General features: G+C 41.0%; 1 protein-coding gene across 3 annotated transcripts in view; it reads left to right on the top strand.

Annotated features, from left to right (window-relative positions):
• LOC122548398 (probable E3 ubiquitin-protein ligase HERC1) overlaps positions 1-20103 on the top strand; it is a 349687-nt gene that overhangs the window by 191683 nt on the left and 137901 nt on the right. For 2 of the 3 annotated variants that reach the window (XM_043687001.1, XM_043686981.1), the window contains exons 35-38: positions 744-983; positions 10032-10115; positions 14958-15490; positions 16376-17160. In XM_043687001.1, coding sequence (XP_043542936.1) covers positions 744-983; positions 10032-10115; positions 14958-15490; positions 16376-17160 — 1642 coding nt within the window. The remainder of the gene's footprint in view (positions 1-743; positions 984-10031; positions 10116-14957; positions 15491-16375; positions 17161-20103) is intronic. The other variant, XM_043686991.1, reaches the window with a different exon arrangement.

Below are 20103 nucleotides of genomic sequence, written 5' to 3' on the forward strand. Positions count from 1 at the left end.
GATTCTGTCCACTTTGAGCCGGTAGTTAGTGGTGTCGATGGTAGCCATGATGTGGAGGTGTTGGTGTTGGACTCAGGTGGACTATAACCTGGTGTTTTGTACTTTTTAACTTTGTCCACCCCAGTCCAACACCAGCACCTCCACATCATGCCTCCAGGAAATCAGGCAATCTACCAGCTTTGTGCTTAGTCAGCCTGAATACTTATTTGAAATTCCTGTTTTCATGCGACAGTACTACTGTGCTGTTTTCTTCGATTAGGTATGCTACTTAGTGTTAAGAACATCATTAATTTCTCAGAGTGTACATTTCCACATGCTGCATTGGGGTCATGACACTGGCCTGCTAAGAACTAATATAAGCTTTGGATTTTAAAATTAAAAGAAAGATTTGTTCATATAACATTCTAAAGTTCTTTACAGTCAATGGCATTTTGAAGTGTAGGCACTGTTGTATATGGGTCATACAAGCAGAGATACTAGAAAGCTGAAAAGAACACATCTCCTGCTAACCAGTCATGAAGTTGATGTGTCTGTATAGATTTACATAGCTGTACCATGTCCTGATTTAAAGAAGAGATTTAACTATGGATGTTTGCGGTACCAGTAACTATCTAATTATTTAGGTAAATATCTTTACAAAAAACATAATTATTGAAACTTTTTTGATTTATAGCAAAGCATTACATATCTTTTACTTCCAATTCCATTGAAATAGTCATAATTTTTCTTGTTAATTTGTGCAGTTTTACATAACCAGAGAAAATAAAGGTAATGAGGGTACATGTGTTGGAGTATCACGATGGCCCATCAGAGATTTCAACCACCGCACAACATCGGACATGTGGCTTTATAGAGCTTACAGTGGGAATCTCTACCATTGTGGGGAGCAAGGTTGTATCTTACCAAGTTATACACAAGGAGACTGTGTAACTTGTGTCCTGGATGTGGAAGCAAGAACAATCTCATTTGGAAAGAATGGCGAGGTAAGAAAATTATACGCTTGATTTAATATTCAGAATGATTAGTAATCCTACCAAGAAATGCAGTTCATTTCTTGATAAGCTAATGAAATTTACAATCAAAATGTTATGCCGTGATATAATTTATAATGAAACTAAAATAGAATTTTGTTTTAAAAAGCTCCCTAAGTGTTCAAGAGATAATGGTTCTTTCATGGCATTTTGTTAAACTTTTGATGTTTTGCAAAAAGTATAATATAACTTTTGTAGAAGACAATTATTTGAAATTGTTTAAACTAGTTTTCCTAGTGTAGTTTAATTGTGTAGAAAATAGTTGAAACCTCGTTGTTAGTTTCGCCATTGTGTTATTGGGTCAGATTTTGCAGTCAGCAGCAATTGTTCATTCGATTTGGACTTGATGAATTTTCCATGAGATTTTACACTTGATTTTTTTTAAAAAGTCATTCATGTGATGTAGGTGTAATTGGCTAAGCCAGTATTTATTGCCCAGGCTTACATGCCCTCGAAGGCGATGGTGTAAGCCTTCTTGAATCGCTGCAAACCTCACGGTACAGGTAAAGGCACAATGCTGTCAGGGAGGGAGATTCAGAATTTTGACCAATTAACAATTTAGGGCGGCACAGTGGCTCAGTGGTTAGCACTGGTGCCTCACAGCACCAAGGTCCCAGCTTCACTTCCAGCCTCGGGTGACTGTCTGTGTGGAGTTTGCACATTCTCCCCTTGTCTGCGTGGGTTTCCTCCGGGTGCTCCAGTTTCCTCCCACAGTACAAGGATGTGCAGTTCAGGTGAATTGGCCATGTTAAATTTCCCATAGTGTTAGGTACATTAGTCAGAGGGAAGTGGGTCTGGGTGGGTTACTCTTCGGAGGGTCGGTGTGGACTGGTTGGGCCGAAGTGCCTGTTTCCACACTGTAGGGAATCTAATCTAAAAACAGTAAAGTTTTTGGCAATTTAATTCCAAGTCAGGATGGTGTAGGCTTGGAGTAAACATGCAAATGATATCTCTATATATATATATCTGCCTCCTTGTTCCTTCTAGGTAGTAAAGGTCATGGGTTGAGATGATGCTTTGAAAGTGAGTTGTTGCAGTACATGCTTTGGATGATGTACAATGCTGCCATTGTCAGTGTGTAGTGAAAGGAATGAATGCCAAAGGTGTTAGATGGGTGCCAGTCAAGCAGGCTTCCTTATCTTGGGTTGTATTGAGCTTTTGTGTGCATCCAGGCAAATAAGAGACATTCTATCACACTGCTTACCTTTGCTTTGTTGATACTAGTCAGGCTTTGAGAATTCGGGAGGTAAGTTCATCGCCACAGGGTTACTAGTCTCTGACTTGCTCTTGTCGCCACAGTATTTATATAACTAATCCAGCTCAGTTTCTCGACAATAGTAATCCCTCGGATGTTGATAGTCCATATCAAACAACCTTCCACAACCCTAGTCCATTCCTCGACCACCAACACCACCTCCCACCTCCCTTCCCATGTAGCCACAGAAGGTGAAAAACTTGCCCCTTCACCACCTCACTTTTCACCATCCAAGGGCCTAAACAGTCTTTCCAGGTGAAACAGCATTTCACCTGTACCACCTCGAATGTTGTTCGCTGTACCCAATATAGCTGACTCTGCATTGGAGAAACTAACCACCGACTGGGTGATTGCTTTGCAGTAAACCTCCAGTCTGTGCACAAACATGACGCTGACTTTCCCATAGCTGGTCATTTTCACACAGTATCCTGCTCGCATGCGGGCTTGTCTGTCCTCAGCATGCTGCAATGCTCCAGCAAATCACAGTGAAAACTGGAGGAGCAACGTCTCATCTTCAGACCATGCACTTTACAATCTTCTGTGCTCACTACTGAATTCAACACCTTCAAATTGTGAATGCATTCCTTTCCTTTCCTTTCAGCTTTGCTTGTTACATCCTTTGTCACCACATCATCTCTTCTCTCCATCCATTCCATTGGGACTGTCTGTTCGTTCCAGTCTGGCTATTAGACACACAATTGATCTGCCATTCCCACATTCCAATCACGTAGTCTGAACTATCAATATTCTTTCTCCCCCAGCACTCCAGACCCCCCCCCCCCCACACTTCCCCCACCTCCCCACTATTGCATAACTGCTGCCACCTCCACACTTCACTTCAGTTTTGATAAAGAGTCATCGAGACTTGAAATGTTAGTTTGCTTTCTCTCCATGGATGCTGCCTGACCCACTGTGAAGTTCAGCAGTTTTGCTTTCCTCAAAAAGCTATATTGTTCTTTAAAAAGTACTTCGAACAATGGTAAAGTTGTGCAGTTACATTCTTTGTTGAGTCAGATTGCGGCTCGTGAATGTTAGCCAGAAAGTAAAAACAGGAAATGCTGTGACTGCTCAGCAGGTCAGCCAGAAAGGTACAGCTTCAGGTTAATAATCTTTCTCCAGAAATGATAGAAGTTTGAATGATAACAGGTTATACATTTCTACAGCAATTGCTGTGTGGTCAAAGATGGAAGAGGAGAATGAAAGGGCAGACCGGAAGGCAGGAGAGATAAAGGACAAAAATGATGACAGTGAAGACAAATGACATTGTAATAGAAAAAATAAAAAGCAGAAGATGGGTCAAGAAAGGTTATGATTGGGTTGAAGTAGAATCCAAAAAAATGGAATCTGAAGTTATGATCTGAAATTATTGAATAGACGGTAAAACAGAGGAGCAGAAATTAGGCCATTCAGCCCATCGAGTCTGCTCCACCATTCAATCCTGAAGAAGGGTTGCACCCAAAACGTCAACTTCTCCACCTCCTGACGCTGCCTGGCTTGCTGCGTTCTTCCAGCCTCTTGCCTGTCTACTTTGGATTCCAGCATCTACAGTTTTGTTTGTCTTCCGCCATTTAATCATGGCAGATCAGTTTCTCAAGCCCTTTCTCCCACTTTCTCCCACTTTCTCCCCATAACCTTGATCCCCTTGATACTCAAGAACCTATCTATCTCAGTTTTAAATATACTCAATGACCTGGCCTCCACAGCCTTCTGTGGCAATGTCACCACTTTCTACTGAAGAAGTTTCTCCTTATCTCCATTCTAAAAGGTCTACGCTTTACTCTAAAGCTGTGCCATTGGGTCCTAGTCTCCCCTACCAATGGAAGCATCTTCCCACCATCCACTCTGTTCAGGCCATTCAGTATTCTATATGATTCAAACAGACCACACACACCTCCCTCCCCCCCCACCACCACCACCCCGCAAACCATCCTTCTAAACTCCATCAATGTAGATCCAAAGTCCTCAAACATTCCCCAAATGTTAAACTTTTCATTCCTGGGACCATTCTCATGAACCTTCTCTGATCATGCTCCAAGGCCAGTACATCCAGAACTGAACACAATACTACAAATGTGGTCTGACCAAAACATTTTAGAGCTTCAGAAGTACATGCCTGTTTTTATATTCAAGTCATCTTTAGATAAATGCCATCATTGCATTTGCCTTCCTAACTACTGACTCAACCTGCAAGTTTACCTTGTGAGAATCCTGGACTAGAACTCGAAGTCTCTTTGCACTTCAGACTTCTCAATTTTCTCCCCATTTAGAAAATAGTCTATGCCTCTACTCTTCCTACCAAAGTTCATGACCTCTCACTTTCCCACATTGTACTCCATTTGTCACTTCTTTGCCCACTCTCCTGACCGGTCCAAATCCTTCTGCAGCCTCCCCGCCCTCCTCACTGCTACCTGTCCCTCTGTCTATCTTTGTATTATCTGCAAGCTTAGCCAGACTGCCCTCAGTTCTTTCATCTAGATCTTTGATGTATAAAATGAAAAGTTGTGGTTCTAACACTGAGCCTTGTGGAACACCATTTGTCACTGACTGCCATCCGAGAAGGACCTTTTTATCCCCACTCTCTGCTTTCTGCCAGACAGCCAAGCCTCTAACAATGCTAGTATCTTGCCTCTAATACCAAGGGCCTTTATCTTACTCAGTAGCCTTCTGTGCAGCACCTTGTAGAAGTCTTCTTGAAGTCCAGGTAGATCACATCCATTGGCTTTCCTGGGTCTAACTTCGTTACTTAGAATCGTAGAAGCCCCACATTGTGGAAGCAGGCCATTCGGCCCAACAAGTCCACACCGACCCTCTGAAGAGCATCCCACCCAGACCCAACTCCCTGCCCTATCCCTGCAGGACCTGTGACTAAGGCAGCTAATCTACACATCCCTGAACATTGAGCAATTTAGCATGGCCAATCCACCTAACCTGCACATCTTTGAACTGTGGGAAGAAACCAGAGCACCCAGAGGAAACCCACGTAGACATGGGGAAAATGTGCAAACTCCACACAAATAGTCACCCGAGGTTAGAATCGAACCCAAGTCCCTGGCGCTGAGAGGCAGCAGTGCTATCCACTAGGCCACATTGCTGCCTAAAGACTTCCTCAGAATTCTAGCAGATTTGTCAGGCATGACCTCCACTTGATGAAACTATATTTTACCATATACTTCCAAGTATTCAGAAATTTCACAATGGATTACAGGGTCTTGCCCACAGCCGAGGTTAGGCTAATGGGTCTTTTGGCTTACTCCCTTTTTAAACTGGTGTCACGTTTGCAATTTTCCAGTCCTGTGAGACCCTCCCTGATTCTCGTCATTCCTGAAAGATCACCAGTTTGCCTCCACTATCTCTTCAGCTATCTCCCTAAGAACTCTGGGGTGTAGTCCATCTGGTTCAGGTAATTTATTCAACTTCAGGCCATTCTGTTTTTCTAGCACCTTGTCCTTGGCCATCATACTCAGCTCTGCCCCCTCATCTCTTGAATTTTTGAGAAATTACTGGTGTCTTCCACCGTGAAGACTAACACAAAGTAATTATTCAGTTCCTCAGCCATTTCTTTGTTGTCCACCTACTATTTCTCTTGCGTCATTTTCCAATGACTCAATGATCTCTTTTGCGATTTATACATCCAAAGAAACTCTTACAGTCTTCCTTTATATTACTGGCTAGCTTACCCTCATATTTAATCTTGTTTCTCCTTATTTCTTTTTTTTTGTTGCCCTCTGTTGGTCTTTGCAAGCTTCCCAGTCCTCTGGTTTCCCACTGCCCTTTGCCACACTATATGCTTTCTCTTTTGCTTTTATGCTATCCCTGACATCCCTAGTTAGCCATAGTTGCCTCATCCTCCCTGTGCCATGCTGCGTTTTCCTTGGGATGAATCTCTGCTGTGTCTCCTGAATTACTCCCAGAAACTCCTGTCATTGCTGTTCCACTGTCTTTCCTGCTAGGCTCCTCTCCCAGTCAATTCTATCCAGCCCCTTCCTCATGCCTCTGTAGTTGCCTTTATTCATCTCCGATACCTCTGATTCTATCTTTTCCCTCTCAAATTGCAGAGTAAATTGACTCATATTATGATCACTGCCTCCTAAGGGTTCCTTCACCTTAAACTCTGCCTCATTTCACAATACTAAATCCACGGTGGCACAGTGGTTAGCACTGCTGCCTCACAGTGCCAGAGACCTGGGTTCAATTCCCGACTCAGACGACTGACTGTGTGGAGTTTGCACATTCTCCCCGTGTCTGTGTGGGTTTCCTCCGGGTGCTCCGGTTTCCTCCCACAGTCCAAAGTTGTGCAGGTTAGGTGAATTGGCCATGCTGAATTGCCCGTAGTGTTAGGTAAGGGGTAAATGTAGGGGTATGGGTGGGTTGCGCTTCGGCGGGGCGGTGTGGACTTGTTGGGCCGAAGGGCCTGTTTCCACACTGTAAGTAATCTAATCTAATCTAATCTAATATGGCCTGTTCCCTAGTGGGCTGTACTACAAGCTGCTCCAAAAAGCTATCTTGTGGGCATCCCACAAATTCCTTTTCTTGTAATCCACTGCCAACCTTATTTTCCAAGAACACCTGCATATTGAAATTCCCCATGATGTGTTTCCTCCACATCCTTTCTATCTTCTGGTGTATTTTTCACCCCAGCCCTTACTACTGAATAGAACTCCACCTATGCTTTTTTTAACCTTTGCAATTTCTTAATTCTTCCTACACCAATTGTACGCTATCTGACCCTACTTTGTTTCTTATTATTGATTTAATTTCATTTCTTACTGATAGGGCAATCCCGCCCCCTTCTGCCCACCTGCCTATCTTTTCAATAGGATGTATATCCTTGAATATTCATCTCCCAGTCCTGATACCCTGGCAGCTGCGTCTCCTCGATGACCACCATCTCATACCTGCCGATTTTGATCTGCGCCACAAGATCATTTACCTTATTCCTTATATTGCATGCATTCAGATATAACACTTTCAGTCCTCTTCTCATTGTCATTTGTTTGTCCAGTGTGCTTAAGGTTTGATTACTAACTCTTCCCACACACTCTTATTTATGATTTTTAAATAACATCTCCTGAGTTCTGCACTCTTACCTCCTCCTTTAATTCACGTTTTCTATTAAAACAGGAGATAAGAGTGCACAACCTTGGGTTGAATTGAAAAGGCTATACAATGCCCAAGCAAAAAATGCAATACTGTTCCTTGGGTTTATATTGAACTTCATTATAGCAGTGTAAGTGGACAAGACAATGAGGTCAAAGGACAAGTAAATCTCTGTCTTTGCTAGATATACCGTTTGAGTCTTTGAACAGTTGGAAGGACAGTTGGGTCTCTTGTGCTTGCATGGAATGGTGCAGTGGGAAGAGGAGGGAGCGTTGAAGGTGATTGAGAAGTAATATGAGTGTGATGAAAGATATAGTCCTTTTAGAATGCTGAGAAGTGGAGAAGAAAGGATATTTGGTAGAGGCATCATGCAAGAGATGGAGGAGGTAAGGGAGAATGATCAATTGAATCCAGAGGCTGGTGGAATATCAGGTGAGACCAAGGAAAGCCTTTGGTTTCGGGGCAGAGAGGAATGGATGTGAGTAGTAGTAGGAGGAATGATTTGGACATGGTTGATGGCCCTTTCGACCACAATGGGGACAGCCACCACATCTTATTTAGACTTATAATGGATAAGAGTCAGAGTCATACAGCATGGATACAAATCCTTTGGTTCAACCAGTCCATGCCGACCATGTTCCCAAATTAAATTAGTCCCCCTTACCTGTCTTTACACCTCCAATCTTTCCTAGTCATGTACTTATTTAAATGTCTTTTAAATGTTGTAATTGTACCTGCATCCACTACTACTTCTGGCAGTTCATTCCACATATAAACCACTTTGTGTTTTTAAAAAAAAAAGTTGCCCCTCGTGTCCTTTTAAATCTTCGCCTTGCATCTTTAAAAATATGCCTAGTTTTTAACTTTATCCCCCAACCCCACACTAGGGAAAAGACCCTTGCTATTCACCTTATACGCTTCATGATTTTCTAAACCTCTATAAGGTCACCCCTCAACTTCCTACGCTCCAGTGAAAAGCACCCCAGCCTATCCAGTCTATTTTTCAACAATACCCTCGATTCCTGGTAAAATCCTGGTAAATGTTTTCTGAACCCCCTCTAATTTAATAATATCCTTCCTACAGCAGGGCGACTGGAACTACACGCAGTCGTCCAGAACAGGCCTCACCAATGTCCTGTGCAACCTCAACATAAAATCCCAACTCGTATACTCTTTACCCTGAGCAATGAAGGCAAGTGTGCTAAATGCTGCCTTAACGACCCTGTCAATCTGTGATGTAAATTTCAAAGTATTATGTATATGAACCCTTAAGTCTCTTTTGTTCTACAACACTACCCAGGGCCCTACCATTAATTGTATAAGTCCTGCCCTTGTTTGTTTAACCAAACTGTTTTACCTGCATTTATTCAAATTAAACTCCATCTGCCATTCCTCAGCCCATTGACTCAATTGATCAATATATCTTTGTAATCTTGGATATTAAGTGGTAATTTATCACAGTGATTGAAAAATATTGATCTGAAATGTTAGCTTTGTTTCACTCTCTTCAGCGCTGCCTTGATCTACTAAGGATTGTTTGTATTTGTATCAGGACACCAGCGTATACAGCATTTCAGTTCTGAACATGGAAGCATCAATCAAAGTAGTGAATTCAGTGTCAAATCAGACATAAAGTGAGAAAAAACTTTTAAAAAAATGTACACCCAAATTTTCATTTACAAGGAAACAACTCGTGCACCCAGTGGTAACCCACAGACAAGGGGAAATTGTGCAAACTTCACACAGACAGTCACCTAAGGCTGGAATCAAACCAGAGTCCCTGGTGCTGTGAGGCAGCAATGCTAACCACTGTGCCACTACTGTTGAATACCAGAAAACCCATCTGGTTTGCTAATCTCTTTTTGAGAAGGAGACTGCCATCCTTACCTGGCTGGCCTATATGTCACTCCAGACCCAGCATAATGGGCTGACTCTTAACTGCCCTCTAGACAATTAGGGGTGAGCAAAAGATGATAACCTAGTGAGCAATGCCCCCATTATGTGAATGAATTTTTTAAAAATACATTTCCATCACACTTTGTTAATATCAAGGTCAAATGTGATTGGTTTTCTTTTCTCTGGTCTGTATTTCTGAAGTGTCAAAGGCAATTGAGAAAAGTCAAATATTTCTTGCATGCCAAGCAATTGAATCCATATGTTAGGTAGCTAGGAGAGAAGTGAAGTTGAGAAAGTCTAGGGTTTGTTCAGGGTTTATCTCTAATTCTCTTTCCTCTTGAGTTTTTTATGCTTGCTTTTAATTACTTTGCCACATTCAGGGGATGGAGCTTCCTCCATAACTCATCCATTAGCAATGACATAGTTGTCCTTTAAACTTACATTCAATTTGTACAACATATGACTATGATTCATATATCACAGAAGAAGGTCAATCTATCCATCACATGTTTTGTATCTATAGAGCAATCCAGTCATGTCCTTTACCCCACTGTAACTCTGAGGTCTTGAAAGTCTGTTTTTCCCAAGAGTCCATCCCATTTCTCATGAAACCATTCATTGATTCCATTTCTGCCCCTCTCATAAGAAACAAGTTTCCAGCAACTGGAGTGGGAAAGTGTTTTGCTTCTGGGTTATGATGCCTGTTTTAAGGGACGCTGGCCATGAATGATAATTTCTGTTCTTTGCCTTAGGAACCAAAGTTAGCCTTTGAAGATGTTGATGCAACTGAGCTGTATCCTTGCGTGATGTTTTACAGTAGTAATCCTGGAGAAAAGGTAACTGAATAATTTATTCCCACAGATTCAAACAAATTCTTAACTTCCAAGTCTAAAATCTTGATCAAAAATTAGAGGTTTAAGGTTGTTTTAAAGGCAAAAAGAAAAGAGGAGAGACATTCCAGAACTTAGGATCCACACACTAAAAGCACAATTGCTTGTGATGAAGAGATTCAAATTAGGGATGTTTGCGTGTCCAGAATCAGAGGAACTTAAGATTCCAGAAACTTGTTAGGCAGGACGTTGAAGATATGGAAAGGTGAAACCATGGAAGAACTTGAGAACAGGATTGAAAAATTGAGAATTTTAGAATTGAGGAGCTGCCATACCAGAAACCACTGTAGATCTGCAAACAGAAGTGATAGGATAGTGGGGCTTAATGCAGGATGGAATACAAGCAGCAGAGTTTTGGATGAGTTTAAATTAACGAAAGATGAGAGTTTAGCAATTCTCAAGTCTCTAGGTTCAAGTGCATGTGTGATATTTCCTGCTACAACTGTATCGAAGAGGGGAGCAATATTGGTCCCTGTAAGTGGTAGAAAAAGGCAGTTAAACTGTTAGTGTATGTTGTCAGAAGCTTCAATTCAACTGTGGAAAAGAAAACTAAACTCAAGGAGAAGTCAGAATTGACTGTCTGTGACATTCTGGCAGAATTTCTCTGAATGTGGCATAAAGGAACCCTAGCAAAACTGAATTCAATGGGAATCAGGAGAAATATCTCCAGTGGTTGGAGTAATACCTGCCCATGTGAAGATAGTTGTCGTCGCTAGAGGCAATCATCTCTGTCTCAGGGCATTGTTGCAGAATGTTCTCGTGTTAATGTCCTCAGTCCAACTATCTTCCACTGTTTCTTCAATACCTTACTTCCATCATAAGATCAGAACTGGGATGTTTGCTAATGATTGCACAGTACTGTACCATTTGCAACTGAAAGCAGCATGTACCAACATGCAGCAAGTCCTGGATAACATTCAGCTCGGGACTGATAATTGGCAAGTAACATTCAAATATCAAGTGCCAGACAATGGTCATCTCCATCCAGTGAGAGTTTAACCATCTCCTCACGACACTCAATGACATCACCATCTCTGAATCCCCACTATTAACATCCTGGGGTTTACTATTTACCAACAACCATACTGAACCAGCTATATAAATAATTTGGTTGTGTCAGCAGACCAGAGATAAGGAATTCTAAGGTGATTAACTTGCCTTCTGTCTCCCCAATGCCTGTCCTCCATATATAGGACACAAAGTCAGGAATGTGCTAGAATACAGTTCAGTTCCTAGATGAGAGCAGCCCCAACTGCACACAAGATGCCTAACACCATCCAGGGCAAATCAGCTCACTTGATTGCCTCTCCGTCCACCAACTTAAACGTTCATTTCCTCCATCACCAATGCACAGTGATAGCTGTGGATATTACAAGATGCATAGCAGCAACTTAACAAAGATCCATCAGCAGCACCTTTTAAACCTGTGACCTTTACCATAGAGAAGGATAAGGACAAGAATGTACAGGCGATACCACCATCTTCATTTTCCCCTCCAAGCCCAACATACCACCCTGACCTGGATCTGTAAACTATTCTTTCAGTGTCAGATGATCAAAAGCATGACCCCTTCAGTAGCACTGTAGGTGTCCCTACGCTGGGTGAACATTAACAGTTCAAGAAGACAGTTCAGTACCATTTTCTCAAGAGAGAAAGTGAGTACTGCAGATATTGGAGAGTCAGTTGAAAAGTGTGGCACTGGAAAAGCACAGCAGGTCAGGCAGATCCTGCCCCACCGAACGTATCTCCTCATATCTCAACCTGCACTGACTTCTACATCGCTGAAGCCAGGTGCCACCTCACGACACCTCCTCCTACCTCCTCACCTCCTCAACCACAACCTCACCTCCCATCACCTAACCATCATCTCCCAGACCATCCACAGCCTCAAACCCCATAATTCTGCAACCCTGCACCGCTTGATTCTACCTCTTACCCAAATTCCACAAACCTGACTGCCCTGGTTGACTTATTATCTCCGCTTGCTCCTGTCCCACCAAACTTATCTCCTCATATCTCAATGACTCTCCAGCTCCTCGGATTCTACCTGACCTGCTGTATTTTTCCAGCATTGCACTTTTCGACTACCACTTTCTCAAGGTCAATTAAGGATGAACAGCATTCTTACGTCTACATCTCATGAAAGAATAAAAATATTCACCCAACTTAAATAGAATGCCAAGTTGAATAGTCTGGTTGAACATCAGACAGTAACCATATAGATGGAGGGAGTAAGTGACTAGTTTGCAGATTGGAAGGAAGGTTTTATTAATGTTTTGTAAGTGGCACATGGTCAGGAGACAATGCCTGAGAGAGTAGTAAATTAGGTTCATGTAGGAATTCAGTGCATGAAGGAAAGATACCTTGAGGAAGGTTTATTGCAACTAGTAAAATGTTAAACATTCCTTTTATGACTTATTACGAGTAAATTTTTCAAATCTAGAAGATTTATATATTAAGGCCAAGTGAAATTAACTTCTTATAAGCAAACCAAAGTAAAATACTGTTGAGGCATGGCAAGGCAGCTTGATTTTGTGGATTATGTGTTCAGTCGTATTTAGAAAGTCAAGCAAGCTACCAGTGACCGAGCCACTGCAGGTGCCGCAAGTATTGCTGAAACTTCAGTTTCAGGTCTCAGACCTTGAACTGCATCTGGAGTCACTATGACCCCTTTGCAAGTCTGAGAGATGTGTTTAACCTGTTCAAAGAGGTGATGGCGCCTCAAGCATGGCTCTGCTATGCAGCAAGAGAGGAAGAAGAGGGGAAGACCAGATGTGTTAGGGAATTTGTTGGTTAAGGGAGGACTTGGGCAATTCTATTTTAGACATGAGTCCAGGATGGTATATTGCTTCCTAATACTAGGGTAAAACATATTGAAGAGCGGCTTTAGGGCCTTCCCTGAAGTGAGTGGCATGATGGCTCAGTGTCTGGCACTGCTGCCTCACAGCACCAACGACCTGGGTTCACTTCCACCCTCGAGCAACTGTCTGTGTAGAATTTCCACATTCTTCCCATGTCTGAGTGGTTTCCTCTGGGTGTTCCAGTTTCCTCCCACAGTCCAAAATGTGCAGGTTAGGTGGATTGGCTATGCTAAATTGCCCATAGTGTCCAGGCAGGTGCAGGCTAGATTGACTATCCTTGGGAAATGCAGGTATTCGGGGATAGGGTGGGTTGCTTTTCAGAGAGTCATTCTGGACTCGATGGGCCTAATGGTCTCCATCCACACTGTAGGGATTCTGTAAGCTAGGGTGAACAGCCGGACGTCATGGTTCATTATAGTATCAACGACTTGGGTGGCAAAGAGGGTAAAGTGCTGAAAGCAGATGTTATGGAGCTCGGAAGGAGATGAGAAGCAGGTCCTCTAAAGCAGTAATCTAAGGATTACTCCCAATCACATGTGCCAGTCAGCAAAGAAATTGAAAGCTGGTGTAAGAGGGAGAGCATCATCTGAGACATTAGGATGGTTATTGGGAAGTTGCAGTTCTCATCAAGAGAACTTTTTTTAACTGACACACAAACCCACTGAGATGGGGTGCAATCCTAGATTTAGTCTTAGGAAATGTAGCTAGGCAAGTGGATGAAGTTGCAGTGTGTGACCATTCTGGAGGTTGTTCATAATTCAGATAGATATATCACCTTTTCAGAAAAAGACAAAGAGAAAGAACAAAGGTTCTAAACTGGGGGAAAACAGCAGCTTGAAGAAAAATCAGTGACATGTATTGTTGAATACTTGAGTTCTTTATTTCTGTCTCCATAAAAAGGAGAGGATGATGCAAACATTGCAGTTAGAGGACGAATATGAAATATTAAATATAAATAGCATAATATGAGAGGAAGGATCAAAGGGACTTACTTCCTTTGGAAGAAGCAGCACTTAACCCCTTTAAAATTTACTTGGTACTGCATCTGAAATGCTGTAATAGATAAGTCTACAGTGCAGGTGCTGGTTGGTATGATGAGATGGTGTGGTCAGCATGTCCGAGGCTACAGCCAAAGAAGTGAGAAGGGATGGACTTTTACAGTTACAGTCACATAGGATGCTATTTTTGACTTTGATAGATGCTATTTTGGTACAGTGGCAGGATACAAACCTGTTTGAAGGTGTCTAACTGAAAAGGTGTGACAAAGATGGGGCAATAATAACACATTTAAGTACATTGGAGTGGAACGAAATGTTAGATGTGATGGTGGTAGCTGAAAGCGTGGAGAACTCATGAGAAAGATGATACCTTCCCCAAAGTGGCAAATGCCAATAAGTACTTCCAATAACTTTGGCATGTAATTCAACATTCCATAATATGGTGCATTTGAACATTTTTTAAATGTATAAATGTGTGGTCTTATGGTGATGCCTTCTGGGTAACAACCATGCTTAATTTAGTAGTCCATTTGTTTTTAGAGCCATGGGGACTGTAAATTTTGAATTTTAATAAATGTATTTACATTTTTAAGTTATTTATTAACTTGATTTATCACTATGGTGTAGTAAGAAGTTTACTACTATATTTAGACTTTTTCAAGACCTATAAAAAAATCTTATTTAAGGTTACCACCCTTTTTGCTATGGGAATTTCATTTAGCTATTAGATGCAGGGAATGTAGTTCCTAGTTATACAGACAAGATTTAAGTTCTAAACCATTTCTTAAAATTTAAGTCTTATAAAATCCGCTTAAGATAAATGTCATCTCTTTATCCGGGATTTATCACTGTGATTTGCCTGGTAGCTACACTTGTACAATCCATTTACTGTACTCCCATGGAGTCTGTCAATCTTCTCTTTATTTCAGGTGGCACTTTGTGATATGCAAATGCGTGGAGTTTGTCGAGATCTCTTGCCAGGTGAACCATATTGTAGTCCTCTATCAACTGTACTAGCAGAAGCGACTGTCCAGTTAATCCGAAAACTCCATATCCATGACAACTGGATGCCTGCAATTAACCACCACATGCTTTGTAGGCTTGAGCTGATTGGTTCGATAATGAAAGAAGCAAAAATTTTGAAGCTGAATAAATCTCGAAGTAAATATTCGGTAAAGAAAACTACCTTTGAGGAAAAAGAAACAAGAGGACAAGAAGATAAGTTATTCAAGGGTGAAGATAAGGCCCAAGGCATCACAGACTTAGCTGAGCTGCAACTAAGAATGTTGTGCAGAGAGGTATGGCCTGTTCTGGCAGTTGTTGGTGGAATTGACTGTGGGCTCCGTGTTGGTGGTCATTGCATACATAAACCTTCAGGGCGCAGAGCAACCCTTTTAGGAGTTACCAAAGAAAGAGGCACCTCTGCAAGACTACAGTGGGAAGATGTGGAAATCACCATCAGGTACAAATCTAAGATCAATTGAGAAATTAATTTATTTCATTGACATAATGGGAAGAGGTCATCTGGCTATTCTATCAATCAAAGAAGGATAGGAGGTGGATTGGGGGATGTGATGAGGGAGTGGGAGAGAATATAATTCTCAACAGTGAAAGTCTTTTTGAATTGTGGACTTTGTTTCTCATATGTTCAGCTGTTAAATACATTAGGAATTCTCATCTTGAAAAGATACAAAACAATCATCAGAATGATGAACATAAAATCTAGGTTAAGCAAACTTAATCTAATGTGCTGTGTTTTTAGCAACAGCATCGTTGATACTGGATTTTTGTTGGTTGTCTTATTACACTGCCAAGTTACCAGCTGCACCAATCTTAAGAATGAACAATGTTAAATTAAAATATTCTGAAGGAATTCGTTTCCTGCTACAGTGCAGTCAAGATTAGTGAAAATGCCAGGCTCCAAGCCTGGTAATGCATTTTATTTTAAGAGTAGGTTTACCCCTTTGCTGATTTGTCTAGTCAATTTTTTTCCAGATCTGCTCAAGTGATTTAGGTGAATTGAATGGGAGGTATATATTTTGAAATGGTCTAGGTTGAATTGATCATACTATCTTAACAAGTGGGGAATTAACAAAAAAATTATATCTCTAGTGATATAAATCTGGCAGTTTTTTAATGCATGACATTATAAATGATTAAAAGCATTGCTTCTATTTAATTTTGACTCATTACTTTTTCTTTCCATTTTGTATCAATTTTATTTCTATACTTTTTTTTCCATGTTCTTTAATACATCTGTTTTACTTTCTCTTTTACACACTTCTTTATTTTTATTTTATGCTTTCAATCTCCCTTCATCATTGTGTTATAACATCTGCTAATAAAGCTTCCTGAATTCTTGGTCTCCCAGTGACACACCACTCTCTACATTGGAGCCATGCAAGCCATACCCCTTTGATATCACAAGATTTCATGGTCTTAAAGCTGCCATGTTACTGGACCTGACCTACTTGACTGGAGTCCATGAAGAACCTGAAATAAGCGGCAAGGTGACACAAAATAAAGATTCAGCTGAGAAGGTTGTCAAGCCTGAATTGGAAAAAAAATTGGATGATGAAATTGCAAAATGTATGGCAGATGATGACCACAAAGATCCCACCAACTTACAGAGCAGAGAACCATCAAATGTACTCACCAAAAACCTAACTGATCAAAATGAAGAAAATGAGGCTCAGAAAGGATGTGCTTTGAAAATTGATGGTGACTTAATTGAAAACTGTCAGAGCTCATGTGACCGGAATTTACAAAACCATGAATTGTTTCTAGCTGAACTACGTGCTGTGCAACTTTCATATATCTCTGTTGGGGCCATGAAAACCCTTAGTGCCATACTGAGTTATGGAAAATATGCGGACTTGCTCCTTGTTCCAAATATCACTGCAAGTAGTCCGAGTAGTTCAGAATGTGCCAAAGTTTCCTCCAGCTCCGTAGAGAATACTGAACTCAGAATGGTTCTTCATTACTTAATGAGATGCATGGTAAAATGGGCTGTGCGACCATGCCCAATTAAACGAGTAATTTCACTTGCTGATCTAGAACGTGCACATATTATGATCTTCAAGTCTGCTTTGGATTCCTTGGTGGGAGATTACAGAGCTAAGGAAAATAGAGGTAAGAAACATTTCGCTAGAATTGTTTCTCATAATTATTGTACTGTAACTTTTGGTACCCATACGAATATTTTTATTATAATTGCCTTATTTAAGAATGAACATATTGCTTAACCAATAAGAAATCCTTTCAGAGAACCAGTTGTATTGATCTCAACTACATCTAGAGTTTTTTTAAATTCACTAGTACAGTGAAACTTCATTTTTTCAGTGACTTACCATCTGTTTGAGAAATTACTTCTAGTCACTGAATGTTAGGAAGAGACAGATGTAATCAATTTTGTGTGCTATATTTTCAACAGGAGTAACAGTGGTGTTTTACTTGAATTCAAAATATAAATCCTATCAGAGTTGTAAGATTTATGGTAGAACATGAGAAATAGTTTTTTAATAACCCATATATGAGCATATATTTAATTATTTGCTGTGCTGCATTTTACAGCATACAGAGATACTCTCCTTTTAGCTGATTACAATACATGCGATGTCCTTCAGGGAAGGAAACCACTGTCCTTACCTGGTCTTGTCTACGTCAGACCCCAGACCCACACCAATGTGGTTGACACTTAACTCCATTAGGGATGGGTAATAAATGCTGGCCTGGCCAATGGCACCCACATCCTGTGAATGACTTTTTTTAAAAAAAAGGCCAAGTTTAGCCTCTTTAACTAAAATATCACATTTTTGATTTTATGTCATTCCTGAAATTAAGGCTGACTCTCCTGTGGACTACTGAGGAAACTCTATATTGTTATTACTCTATTTTGAAAAAAACCTCAAGTGTCCCGATCAATACTTATTCCTCAATTGCCCCTCAAAAGAAACACATTGTGTTTCTAAGAGCTTGCCATGCATCAATTAATTACTGTCTTTCAAAAAGTACAACAGCAATTATATTTCAAAAATACTGCTTTGATTATAAAGATTTATTGAATCACTATGGACTATACAAGCATAAGTTTTATTGTTTTTGAGGGGTTCGGGTGTTAGGCCACTACTTTTTGCCCATCACTAACTGCCAAAGAAAAGGTGATGCTGAGTTATTTTCTTGAACCGATGTAGTCCATTTAGTGTAGGAACTTACACAGTGCTGATGGGAAGTGAATGCCAGAATTTTGACCCAGTAACGCTGAAGGAAGGGTGACATATTGACAAGTCAGGACCCTAAGTTACTTGGTGAGGAATTTGATAGGTAGTGTTATTCCCATGTGTATGCTGCCCTTGTCTTTCAAAATGGTAGTGATTATAGATTTGTGAAGTATTGTCCAAAGAGCCTTGGTGAATTTCTGCAGTGTATCTTTTAAATGGTACCCATTGCTGCTGCTGTGCATCAGTGGTGGCGGAAGTCAGTGTTTGTGATGTGGTGCCAGTCAAGCAGGCTACTTTGGCGTAGATGGTGTCAAGCTTCTTGTCTGTTATTAGAGTTGCATTCACCCAGGCAAGTGGGTATTTCATCACACTCCTGGCTTGTGCCTTGTCAGATGGTAGACAGGCTTTGGGGAGTCAAGAGGTCAGTTACTAGTTGCAGGGTACTTAGTCTCTGACCTGCTGTTGTGGCCATGATATTTATATGGCTACTTCAGGTCAGCTTCTGGTCATTGGTGAGCCACAGGATGTTGGCAATGGCAATTTTAGAGCTTAAAAATGTGTTGCTGGAAAAGCACAGCAGGTCAGGCAGCATCAAAGGAGAAGAATCGACGTTTCGGGCATAAGTCCTCCTTCAGGAAGAGGGCTTATGCCCGAAACGTCGATTCTCCTTCTCCTTTGATGCTGCCTGACCTGTTGTGCTTTTCCAGCAACACATTTTTAAGCTCTGATCCCCAGCATCTGCAGTCCTCACTTTCTCCTAATGGCAATTTTAGCAATGTTAATGCCATTGAACATTAAGGGGTGAAGGTTAGATTCTTTTTTGTTGAAGTTGGTCATTGCCTGGCACTTGTGTGCTGTGAATGTTACTTTTCATTACCTGAGGAATCTTGAAATGTGCTCAACGTTGCACAATCATCCCCAATTGTGACCTTATCTTTGAAGAAAGATCATTGACGAAGCAGCTGAAGATGATTTGTCCTTGGACACTACCTTTGGAATTCCCACAGTAATGTCCTGGAGCTAAGATGACTGACCTCCAGCAAAAATCAGAACCACTTTTCTTTGTGCTAGGTATGACTCCAACCAGTGGAAAGTTTTCCCCTTTTTGGTGTCTCTAGTTTTGCTAGGCCTCCTTGATGGCACACTTGGTCAAATGTTGCTTTGTTATCAAGGTTGTTCATTCTCATCTTTCATGTTGTAAGCTTCTAGATATTAATCTTAAATTGTAGTTTTCAATATTTTGTCAATTTTCAGAAGGAAGTAGCATGCACAAAGTTCCACATGAGATCTCAAAACTGTATCTTAACCAAATATTATGTTAATATTGGCGTAAAGTCCATAATATGTGTAGAGAATTTTGAGCAGTAACCTAAGATTTACAAATACTAAATATTTTTGTGTTTTATAATCAAGCTAAATTTTATAACGTGCTAAATTTTAGTTGTGACTTTAACTATAGTTTATTTCCTCTTTAACTTTATGAAAATTTAGTTAAGTTTTTGCATATAGCTTGTATTTTACAATAAAATAAAATCTCTTTCCAATCCTCCCACTTCCTCCAAACGAAAGGAGTAGCCATGGGCACCCGCATGGGCCCCAGCTATGCCTGCCTCTTCGTAGGATATGTGGAACAATCCATCTTCTGCAACTACACTGGCCCCACCCCCCACCTTTTCCTCCGCTACATCGATGACTGTATCGGCGCCGCCTCGTGCTCCCACGAGGAGGTTGAACAGTTCATCCACTTCACCAACACCTTCCACCCCGACCTCAAATTCACCTGGACAGTCTCAGATTCCTCCCTCCCCTTCCCAGACCTTTCTATTTCTATCTCAGGCGACCGAATCAACACAGA

Source organism: Chiloscyllium plagiosum, chromosome 1 (assembly GCF_004010195.1).
Source record: "Chiloscyllium plagiosum isolate BGI_BamShark_2017 chromosome 1, ASM401019v2, whole genome shotgun sequence".
NCBI lineage: Eukaryota > Metazoa > Chordata > Chondrichthyes > Orectolobiformes > Hemiscylliidae > Chiloscyllium > Chiloscyllium plagiosum.